This window comes from Haliotis cracherodii, unplaced genomic scaffold (assembly GCF_022045235.1).
Source record: "Haliotis cracherodii isolate W230 unplaced genomic scaffold, xgHalCrac1.p SCAF_4, whole genome shotgun sequence".
Classification (NCBI taxonomy): domain Eukaryota; kingdom Metazoa; phylum Mollusca; class Gastropoda; order Lepetellida; family Haliotidae; genus Haliotis; species Haliotis cracherodii.
The window spans coordinates 43,721,832-43,733,834 of NW_027266297.1; the positions used below are offsets into that span (position 1 = coordinate 43,721,832).

At 39.8% G+C, this 12,003-nt stretch overlaps 1 protein-coding gene across 2 annotated transcripts in view; it reads left to right on the forward strand.

Moving 5' to 3' along the window:
* The window catches only part of LOC139479026 (transient receptor potential cation channel subfamily V member 5-like), a 46,229-nt gene that overhangs the window by 13,308 nt on the left and 20,918 nt on the right, over nt 1-12,003 (forward strand). Inside the window, exons 6-12 of one of the 2 annotated variants that reach the window (XM_071261761.1) lie at nt 558-722; nt 832-941; nt 1,289-1,376; nt 5,980-6,011; nt 7,813-7,904; nt 10,857-10,989; nt 11,511-11,588. In XM_071261761.1, the coding sequence (XP_071117862.1) occupies nt 558-722; nt 832-941; nt 1,289-1,376; nt 5,980-6,011; nt 7,813-7,904; nt 10,857-10,989; nt 11,511-11,588 (698 nt within the window). Of the gene's footprint in view, nt 1-557; nt 723-831; nt 942-1,288; nt 1,377-5,979; nt 6,012-7,812; nt 7,905-8,853; nt 8,946-10,856; nt 10,990-11,510; nt 11,589-12,003 lie in introns of both variants that reach the window. The other variant, XM_071261762.1, reaches the window with a different exon arrangement.

Sequence of the window (12,003 nt, forward strand, 5' to 3'; positions counted from 1 at the left end):
TCAAAAGCACCACTGTATCTGAGCTCCCATGTGCATTAATTCCTCTAGATGCTGTGAACATTGTTCCTTAGGCTGTGCAGGTGCTTTGTTGGACAAATATTACTGCATTGACAATGCCATGGAAGGAAATGATGTGGTATAAACTGGTAGTTACTTTATTTGCTAAACATTTAATCTATTTGGTAGTATAAATGGTGAAGACAGGTATGTATAAGGAAAAACACCCAAGATTAAGTCAGGGGAATTTTAATGTGCCCTTGACGCATAGGACACATACAATTATTTTAGAACCTTGATCAACCATGAGGTGATCGTTCATTTGAGCATATTATGCTCTAATAGATTTCATGAACATGAATAAAGCTTACAATACTGTATTTGCCGTAATAAATGCCCAAGTCACTTAGAAAAGTGAAAAGAAGGGTGAATCTTAGGTATGGAGTGGAAGGTAACTCTGTCATGAAAATATATTTTGTCATGTTCATGCAAAAATTCTTATTATATAATAAAAAGGGAAGTCCTTGTACATGTATTGACATAGTCCAGTCTTGTTCTAGCCGAGAAGGAGGCACGCACAGTCGCAGAGGACCAAACGCCAGTTCACTACGCAGCCAAGAATGATGCTGTCAGCTCCTTGAAGGCTCTTATCAAAAATGGCTGCCTTTACAAGATGGTCAAGGACTACAAGGGGAGGACACCTATACATGTTGCAGCAGAGCTAGGTACGGCAACAGGAAGTTTGGGTTTGGAAACGATGGAATCTATTGCTTTGTAATTAATTATGTATTCGGTTGATATGGCAGGTTCTGTATCTGTATCTTGTGTTGTCAGATCGCAGTGAGTCGGCGCGGGTGCTGCTGGAACTGAACGCTCCAGTTGGGGTCAGTGACAACAAGGGGCAGAAGGCCATCACGTGGATGATCACCAAGATGGCGCCCGTGGTATGCCAGTATAGTCATAGTCATAAAGATTTTGTTTTTATATTAGAAAATTGATACTTTGAACAGCATTATGTTTTTGTATCATATCAATCTGCATCAAACATTATGAGCAGATATTTCTTATGATTTTCGCAGTTACAGACACTTTTAAAACTTGATGATAGTTAAGTATCCATAATTACCTGAGTTATTTTACAGGAAAAATGAAGTATTTTTGTTGTATCTTACAAGCATAACCAAAAGCAAATGTTATCTTCTTAATGTACAGGTGGTGCTGATTAACTCTACATTTCATGGCCTATGTTCAACTGCCTGTTCTTATTGATAACTGTTTTGTCTACCCCTAGGCCAGTGAAGCACTGAAACAGTTCCGCACAACAGACAGGCCAAACAGGAAGCAGTATTATTACCTGAACCTACTGGTCCAAGACAGAAGTATGTATCTTGATGTCCCTGATATCCCTGCCATTGTCCTAGTGGATTTACTAATGTGCACCAGTAGACTCTGAACTGCATAACACCATTCTACATGTGTAGGGCATGGGGAGGAGGCCATTCTACCACTCACTATCGAGCACAGTTCTCTCCATGATAATAAACAGAAAAACTCCGACTCGGAACCAATATTATTGTGTATATTTTTATCAATAAATGTATCTTTCAGATAGATCTATTCTCATATAATATTTTTTTCTAATATATGTTATTGTTTCTAAAATTGTAATATTTAATTTTTATATATTTTATTTTTTTATATTTTATGAATTAATGAGGACAACATATTTTTGTAATTAGAAGGCACTCTTCTTTGTCTTGCTTTCTCTTCTTCCTGTCTTTCCCTGGAAATGAACTCTATAGATACTGTATGATCCACTCACTAATATGTTGATTGGTTGTGACTGATATTCTTCTGAAACTATACGTAGATTGTGTTTTATGAAGAATGCTGGTAGTAACAATGAAGTTGATGTTGTTATAGAGTATAAATGATCAAATCCAAAGTTTGATATTATTTCGTATCAGGTAAAGTAGCTGGGGTGGCAGATACGAAGGTTAGGATGGCATGTACTGGTATAAATAGGCATGTACAGCTATGACATTAGTGGGGTGGGGGCTTAATAGGACCATACACAGTGAGTTACTGAGATCCAAGAGTGGTTTATAAATCAACGACGCTAAAATGTTTTCAATAATAGTTGCTAGGCTAATAAATGCCCCTTCTACACTGCTGTCTTCTATAAAAAGAAATCTGTAACATAAACAGACCTATAATTTGTCATGTAAAGTTTTGATCTTATTAGGTGGTCCTTATAAAGATTACTTACATATTGGTCTTGAAGTTGTTGGGGTAGTGGTTAATAGAGCGCACAATGCAGCAAGTAAGGTAATACTTATTAACATTCACAGGTGCCTTGTATCTATAAGTTCATTGGGAATTAAAAAATATGTCAGTATTGTTTTAAAGTGATTTCTGCAGGCTTATAAAATGTGTGATTTGATATTTAATGTTGTGACTGGCATTGCTTCTGCTGACTTTTGGAATGTTTTTGTTTGTCTAGGAAATGGTAAGTAGCCCCTTAGATCACAATGCAGTGGTGGTGAGATCCCCTCCTTTGTGTGGTCGCATGCTTGTGTGTCGTTCAGCGTTGTCTTTGTGTTGTAACATTAACCAAACATACATTTGTTGCAGGCCATTTTGCGCCATATTCTAGAAAATTGTGTTGAAATTCAAATTTGAGGTCAAATTTTAAAGTTACGGGGATGTACCAATATAAATACGATGAAGACGACCTGAAAATCAGATTCAATTTTCTTGAATTTGGTGTTTTCTACACAAGTCAACATTTCACAGTTTAAGTTTGTTACACTTACAATCTGTTTACTGCATGTGAAAGTTGGATGTGCTTTGTGGCATATCAATGTTTTTCTGCATGCAAACTAATAAACATTTTCTGAAGGGTTTTCTCAAGTACTTGAATCACATTTCTGAATTGAGCTTGGAACTTGTTAGCTTCATGGCATCTTCACCTGTGCTGAGATTATTCTCTCAGTTACAAGTCAACCAAGGCTTCTGATCCCGACTTGTGGAGCTCGTCTTTTCAATATATTGTCATTGCTGTGGTAGAAGCAGGGCTATGATCAAGGTGGTTGGACACAGATAAATGACTAGGTCTGTTAATGCTGTAGTTGTTTCTGCAAGTTTCCTTTTTAGTGGTCAGAAGTAGATACATTGCTACCTACCATCCGTGTTACAGTTAGAAAGCTAGTTCATTGTCATTGGTTATTTAAGTTTTCATGGTAATGATTGATGAGTTGCCTCCCTTTGGTCATGGTTGTGCAAGCTCCTTCCCAGCATGTGACACCTTCGTTATACTCTCGGTAACATCGCTGCCACCAGTGTGGGCACGGCCATTACAAGAATCTTGAAATTTGCCCTCTAACCCCAAATATAGTAACGTTTATACTTTTCTTTAGGTCTTTCGGGAATGATAGTGAATATTGAAAAGGTTTATGACCGACCATTTTTCCCAGATCAATTTACCTTTTTGTTTGTTTAGTCAGATAGGTTCGAGATTGCAGACAAACGGAAAATCAACCAACCTCCCCCTTACAGTCTTACTATACTAATTACATGATAGTAATAAAACAGAAATTCAAATTGACAAACAAAGAAAATAATTTGGCAGGGGAAAGAGTATTTGGCATCACAGCAGTCATCACTTATTTGTCAACATAACGGTCAGTCAGTTGTGTGTTCAACTCTTAGCATGGTTGTGGTGGTCACCTTTCACAGTGGGGAGCTATCACCGGTGGCAGCAATGGTATAGAGAGCTGCGTGAATGGGATATCGCTGCAAGGAGCTTGATGGTTGTGGTCACACCTGAGCGTTGTTAATTTGTGGCATCAGTGTGGTAATTGTTTTGGTTGGGTTACCTCCCTTAGGTTGGGGTTGGTTTGTTTAAACTCCAATTTTGACACGGCTTCAGTAAGTAACTCCCTTCAGTCATGCTGTTGTTTCAGCAGCCGTTTTATTTAGTCATGGTTGTGGTTGATGCAGTAGGTAGGTTACCTCCCCTTGTCCATAATACAACAGGTAGGTTACCTCCCCTTTGGCCATAGTTAAATTTAAATTCTGGTTGATTCTTCAAGTCACCAGCTGTAATAACATGGACAACACAATTGTTCAAGAAATCAATTTGTATTCAACTAACCAGCGGTTATGCTGGGACTAGCCTTCAACTCCCCCACCCCGTTTTCATGCACGTCATGCTTTTGCTGATGCAAAAGTCCATGACATAACTAGACATATTGTAATGCCAGCCTCACACCCATATAAACATGCTGTTGAAAAACCTAGAACAAGAATTGGTTAACGTGAAATATGATAGGATAAGTGTTCATGATTTTTACAGGATTGAGACATAATTATTCATTCATTTATTTATATGATGACAATTGCTACTTAACAATATCATCGATTTTGCCAACATAGATAATATATATGCTTGCTTATGTGCCCAGGGTAGCTTTCATGATCTAGGCATATATCTTGATCGATGCTTTAATATGATACCTGACTGCCTGGCAACGCATCTGCATCTGACAGTCAGACTTGTCAGTAGTACAGTGCTGTCTAGTTAAACTCTGCTGTTTCTAAGGAAAGGAAATATTTGATAAACTAAGCTTTATATGAAAATTTACTCATACAAATATTTGTTCATGTATGATTTTGCATGGTTGTGCATGATCTCTATTAAAGGTTTTCTAATGTCCAGCAACTTTCTTGATTTCAATGTCTTCTTTGAACAACCTTTACATTTTTTTGAAAATGTGTAAGTTCTAAAATTCTATGAAATTCACAGATACATTACACTATGGGTTTCTATAATACGGTTTCCTATCAGTAAGTAAGTTAGTTTGTTGTTTAACGCAGCACTCAGCTATGTACCAGCTATATGACAGCAGGCTCTCTATAATCCAATCTGGACCAGACAATCCAGTTATTGATTTTATGAGCATCGATCCTAGCAATTGGGATATGATGACATGCATCAACCAAGTCAGTGAGCCTGACCATCCGATCCCGTTAGTCGCCTCTTACGACAAGCATGGGTTGCTGAAGACCAATTCTAACCCGGATTTTCACGGGTGGGTTTCCTATCAAGTCATGACACCCCACCACTTTCCCCGATTAGTATATAGCCAGTTCTCTGTCACACCAACTTATATATTGTATATTATAATCCTGTTACCAAGACCTGATGTAAAATATAACTTGAATAGAGTATTAGAGTATGGCCTTTTGTTGCTTGGAACAGTGACTTCATGGCTGCCTCTCTGCTGCCACAGTCTGGTTGATGGGGCAAGTCTTGGCTCTTGCTAATGTTTGCTTCAATTCCCTGTTTTACTGCCCTTTATCCCATTGACACTATTTAACCCAATTCAAAACTAAATCAAATTTGAAATTGATTCCTGTTATTTTTATACAATATGTTTTAGTAACAAAATCTGTTCATCAGACCTCTGTTTCTTTTTGTATAACATTCCATGTTCCATAACAACAATTTGTCGTAACATGTTCATAATATCTGGACGTACCTCTGCCCTATTTGAGATGCTAATGGCGGAGTATTGTATATGTAGCTACAGCTTGGCTACTGTGTTTGCCTCTCATCCTGTATGCCCTGAACAAGGATAACAGGATGTTGTTTTCAAGGAAGGCTGTTATATATTCTTTCGTTCGTGTGAAAGCAAAGCTGATTTAGAGGGACTGGAGGCAGAATGAAGTTCCTTTAGCTGAATTAACTTTCTATAGTTGAATGATGAAGAACATGCCCATATTAGATTTAGCACACTGACATAATTATAATGGATAGATGTTATTTGTGTAAAATGTTACACATATTTAAATGTCTTTGGTAAATATCAACATGCATTTCCTAGAATTTAGAAATGTAAATTATATTTAGGTTTCCTTAATTTATGCTGTGAATTTCATTTCAACTTTTATTTACGAATGTCATCCATCTTTTTTCAGAACTGGATCCAGGTGGCCACACACAGACACCTGTAAGTCTCACCACCTGTAGCGATGTGCCCCTCCCCTGTCGTGATGTGCCCCTCCCCTGTAGCGATGTACCCCTCCCCTGTAGTGACATACCCCCTCACCTGTAGCGATGTACCCCACACTTGTAGTGATGTACCCTTCACGTGTAGCGATGTACCCCTCCCCTGTAGTGACATACCCCCTCACCTGTAGCGATGTACCCCACACTTGTAGTGATGTACCCCTCACTTGTAGCGATGTACCCCTCCCCTGTATTGACATACCCCCTCACCTGTAGCGATGTGCCCCTCCCCTGTCGTGATGTGCCCCTCCCCTGTAGCGATGTACCCCTCCCCTCTAGCGATGTGCCCCTCCCCTGTAGCGATGTGCCCCTTCCCTGTAGCGATGTGCCCCATCCCTGTAGCGATGTGCCCCTCCCCTGTAGTGATGTGCCCCTCCCCTGTAGCGATGTGCCCCTTCCCTGTAGCGATGTGCCCCTTCCCTGTAGCGATGTGCCCCTTCCCTGTAGCAATGTGCCCCTCACCTGAAGCAATGTGCCCCTACCCTGAAACAATGTACCCCTCACCTGTAGCGATGAACCCCTTCCCTGTCGTGATGTGCCCCTCCCCTGTAGCGATGTACCCCTCCCCTGTAGTGACATACCCCCTCACCTGTAGCGATGTACCCCACACTTGTAGTGATGTACCCCTCACTTGTAGCGATGAGCGCCTCCCCTGTAGCATATACCCGTCCCCTGTAGTGATGTGCCCCTCCCCTAAAGCAATGTGCCCCTCCCCTGTTGTGATGTGCCCCTCCCCTGTTCAGATGTGCCCCTGACCTGGAGCAATGTGCCCCTCTACTATAGCAATGTACCCCTCTCCTGTAGTGATGTGCCCCTCACCTGAAGCAATGTGCCCCTCTCCTGTAGTAAAGTACCCCTCCCCTGTTGTGGCGTGCCTCATGCCTGAAGCAATGTGCCCCTCACCTGAAGCAATGTGCCCCTCACCTGAAGCAATATGCCCCTACCCTGAAACAATGTGCCCCTACCCTGTAGCTATGTGCCCAGATCGATCACTTATGTATATTAAGACAGTTCAAAGTTGATGGTCAACCACATCACCAAATAATCACAAGATGATATAGAACATCAATAAATCAAGTTTTTTTCTGAATGATAACTTGTTTCACATGCTGCATTAAAAGCATCTTTGATTTTCCAGTGTATCATATCTCCATTCTGTTATAATCAATACCACTGACCAGTCCTTCTGATGCCTGTACATGTGTGGCCTAAAGCACTGACATCTGCCTTGCCATTACTTACCAGTATTTCAGTTGTATTTCAGGAGTCACCCAATAATCCTACTGTTTTCCTTGCCTGTGTTACTTCTGAGCTTTATCTAACGGAGAGGTGGACACCAGACACTAGACACTCTGATAACCACATGCTAACCTATGTCCATGTGTAGGTCTTTGGAAATCTTGTGCTTTTATTGTATTCTGTGTTGCCCATGGTGATTGCCCATGTGATGGCACATCCTCGTATTGAGCTGAAATCATTTTGCCTTCTAAAAAACCCAACCTAATGGATTTCATCTGTAATGAAATTAGTTAACAAAAAATGACTATCCTCAAACGTTTCCTTTGTGAAATTGAGAATTCTGTACCTTAACCTTTAAAACATCTAGAGTGCCACAGCAGGTATTTGTAGGCTTCAGTGTGTCTCGTCTCCAGGAGTTTTGTGGAACTATGTTATGTGCATTACTGCATGTCCCCTGTGCATGTTGTGCAGTGTATGTGTATGCATGTGGGTGTGTGTTGCAGCTGCAGGTGATGGTGCAGTACTCCCAGTTCCACCTTGTCATGCAGGAGAGCGTCAACCGACTCATCCTCGTCATGTGGAATAAGTTCGGAGCGTACGTTGGGCCGAGCCCTGCTTGCTGCTTTCAGATAGATGTGCGCTAATGCATCTAACATAATAACATTCATAATCGACTAGTGCAGACTGACCCTCTAGATGTACTCCAGATGTATAGCTGAGTGTGAAATATTTGTTGTAAATAACAACAAAAGCAAAGGATCTTGTATACACGGTCCAAACAAAATATGCAAAATATAACCAAGAATAGAGGAGTCAGTAGATCTGTGTTGTTTCAAAATTATAGATTTATTGGAGAAATGACAACTGAATCATTCTCCTGCAATAGTGTTTATTTTGAACTTTATTCCATTGGGGTTGAAGTGGAAGGAAGTATATGCTACCAGGGGTCTAAGATGTGTGTATTCCAGATATTTCACACTGCAGCAATAGCCTTTTACTTTAATCTTATTCCGTGTTCATGTATTATAATCTGATGTGATGGTAACCATCCTAACAATGATTCTTGAGCAAGGAACACTGACCATGAGGGTCGATGGATGTGTATGTTGGATAGGATTCAGGATGCCATTTGGTGGTGTCTTCACTGCACTGTTCTAACTCTAGCATGACTGTGGCAATATGTTTGTTTTCAGTGGTTAATGACTCTCACTATCTGACATCAGGCCTCAACAAATTGATTGCTGGTTTCTGAGATACTCAATTTTTGGTATCAATAATGCAATTTCTCTTTCAATTAACAAACATATATGAGCATTGTTTCAAAGACATATACAAATGAACAAGTCATTCATTTTTTGGGGCCTTGGTTACGTGGTCTTTGTTTTTGTACAGTGTGTCATTAACCCAGCATGCAGCAGCTTGAGGAGTAGATTGCTCTCCAGACATTAGTATTTTTGACAGTATTTCTTTCAGGTAGAATAGTCCAGTTCTTTATCCTACCTGGAAACTAACATAGACAACTTTTCTATTTTGATTGAGAGTAGTTGCAAGTGGCAACCAGTTATCGCCAGTATGATCTGCTTATGTCGACAGTCTTCGGAAAACTTATTGAGACTATGTGGATGAAATTTGGCAGGTTAGTGTGTACAGCATTCCTAGATGTGGCTGCTTCAAGCCACATTCTGCTCTGCGAGATCTCCCATGATTCTCACTGTTGCTAATCACGTGACACAGGACACGCTGTCTAGGGCTAGGCTGAGTCCAGATTTACAGCCCAGGTACCCAACACCCTATAACCTGCCCTACCCGGGTACCCATTTAAGGTCTCACGAGCTGGGAACAAAATGTCTGAATGGGAATTGTTTTACCCCAGCCCTGGCAAAAAAAGGATTTAAATACATGTTTTAAATGATCTGATCATGGATACAACTTGATTGAAACTTTATCTTTCCTGAATCATATAAAAGTCAGAAGGAATGGGTGCATTGTCAGAAAGATATGCTAACATTTGCGACTTGTAGTGTAACGATGGGTGTTATTGTTATAGTCATTATACAATATATCATGTGACTAACCATTCGTCCGGGTAGTGGGTACCCGACTCCTACCAATACCCAACCGACCCATGTACCCGAGGTTACCCGTCCCAGCCCTAATGATATCCTTATAAAATGGCCTTCTTTCTGGATCAGATGCAGAGAGACCCATGTCTGCATGCTGCTTGACTCCCATTCTCAGTCAGTAACCAGCTGGTAACCAGGGGATGTAGCCTTGGTGTCCATGTCGAGATGTCACCATGATACTCAACAATGAGTTTGACAGAGCCATTTTGTCCTTAAGCGTGTCCTTTGTCACGTGATCACCAAAAACGGAGTGGAGCATCCAGTACCTCACTGGATTACGATACTGGTGCTCATTATTTTGTGTGTCCACTTCAGTTGTTGGATGTCTCACTTGCACAGGCTACTCTGTTGTAGTCTTGGTGAAGTAGAGTGCCAGACCCCATTGCTTGCCTTGAAAGGTGGCCAAAGTGGGAATTGGGTAGCCAAAATGGCTGCTGCCAAGTTGTACGTGGACATTTGACCACTATGGAAACGAGTTACCTGTTGAAATGTGCCCTTGTACCAAGGCAGCATGGAAAGGATATGCATTTTAGTCTGCTGTGATGATTTGCCTCAGCTCTAAGCATTGTTATGGGCTCCTTTTTGATTTTTATTTGTTATTTTGTAGGTTTATATTTTTAAATAAGAAAACTATATTTCTGGGACAACATATCAGTCTATTTCACTTACCTAATGATTACATGGTCCATAATCTATCATTTTTTAATTTGCTTTGAAGATCTCCAATTATAACAGAAGTGGCAAATCCATAATACTCTATAAAGAATCCCTTTTGATATCTGTCAATTTATTTATTAATCCCAAAAGGGATTTTTTCCACATATATCAAGCCAGAATTATTTGTTACAAGTCTACAGCTAGAAAGATATTTGATATTTTATGTAATCTCTATTCTTATAGTGAATAATTCCAGTGCACGATCTTGTAACATAGGGGCGGTCGGGTACCCTAGTGGTTAAAGCGTTCGCTCGTCACACCGAAGACCCGGGTTTGATTCCCAACATGGGTACCATGTGTGAAGCCCATTTCTGGTGTCCCCCGCCGTGATATTGCTGGAATATTGCTAAAAGCGGCGTAAAACCGAACTCACTCACTCACTCACTCACTCTTGTAGCATAAGGTACATTTTATAACAAGGGGTCTAACCACTAATACACTAAGTAGACGTAAAACAATCTATTGTTGGATCAGATGTTGATACAGTCTTGATTTTTTTAACAAGTGATTGTGAATCAGTAAATGATATATGAACAGTTGTTTAGAAACAAATTAAAATGTGTAATGAAAGGATTAAATATGGTTATTATGTAAAGTGTGTGCTTGAGTATATGCTCATAAATACATCAAATATGTCTTGTTTCCAACCTGTTCCCCATGACTGTATCCCTATGTGAAGCTATAGTTATATCATGTCTGGTTTTCAGGAGAGGTGCATGGATCAATTTACTAATTAACTTTGTATACATATGCCTTTGGTCAGCCATCGGTATTCTGGTGGAGTATGATCAAAGACATAAGTATATTTGGCCTGACCAGTGGTGGAGAATTGTCCTTCTGGTGAGTAGCAGATGCCATTGGCTGCCATCTTCAGTTTTATCTAAATAGTTTTATCATCCCAACGTAGTTCCTTATATATGTTTCAAAGATTAGTGACTTGTTATTCATTACCAAAGGGCTGGGGGAAATCTGGGGAGGAGTTAAGGGCAGGGTCATTCAAAACATATTGGGAGGATTACATAAGAAATGGACATTTGTTTCTTTTTTTTAGCTTTGTTGTGGAACTTTAAAGAAGATGTTTGTTTGTTTGTTGTTTAACACCGCACTCAGCAATATTCCAGCTATATGACGGCGGTCTGTAAATAATCATGTCTGGAGCAGACACACCAGTGGTTGATATTGTGAGCAAAGTTCTGCACCATTGGGGCAGGATGACATGCAATCAAACAAGTCATGAGTTAAACAACAACATGCACTGACTCAAAGGTAAGTGTAGACTGTCATCATATGTTTGTGAATTTTGATTCATATGATACTTCTTTCAGTTATCAAAGTTACAAAAGTCATTTTGATTTCTTCAGCTGACAGCCATAGGGTTTACAGTGTGGCAGGTGTTTGAAGAAGTGAGGGAATTCTCCAGATCTAAAAGATCACACACGGTGAGGTCAAATCAAAATAATGTCTTTGAAATTGCACGATGTTGACTTACATTTTGTAATTTTAGTATATGTACATGCTGTTTTTATAAAAAACATCTTAAATTGGGATCAGGTGGTTGCAATATTTGATACTTCCATGGTATAGACCATAAGGAATGGAAATGAAGTAAATTACGGTTATAACGAACTCAAAGGGACCACTAATTTTAGTTGTAAGCATAGTACGTTATGACAATTTTGACTATAATATACTGGGCGGAAAAAAAACCCGGTTTGTTATATATCCGTCAGTTTGTTATCAGTGTGTTGGTTATAAACGTAGTTTAGTGTATTATCTTTTCATGTTGTCCAATTTATTATAACCTTTGTCAGTAACATATATTTTAAGAGGTTGAATTACCTTATAGCCATGCCA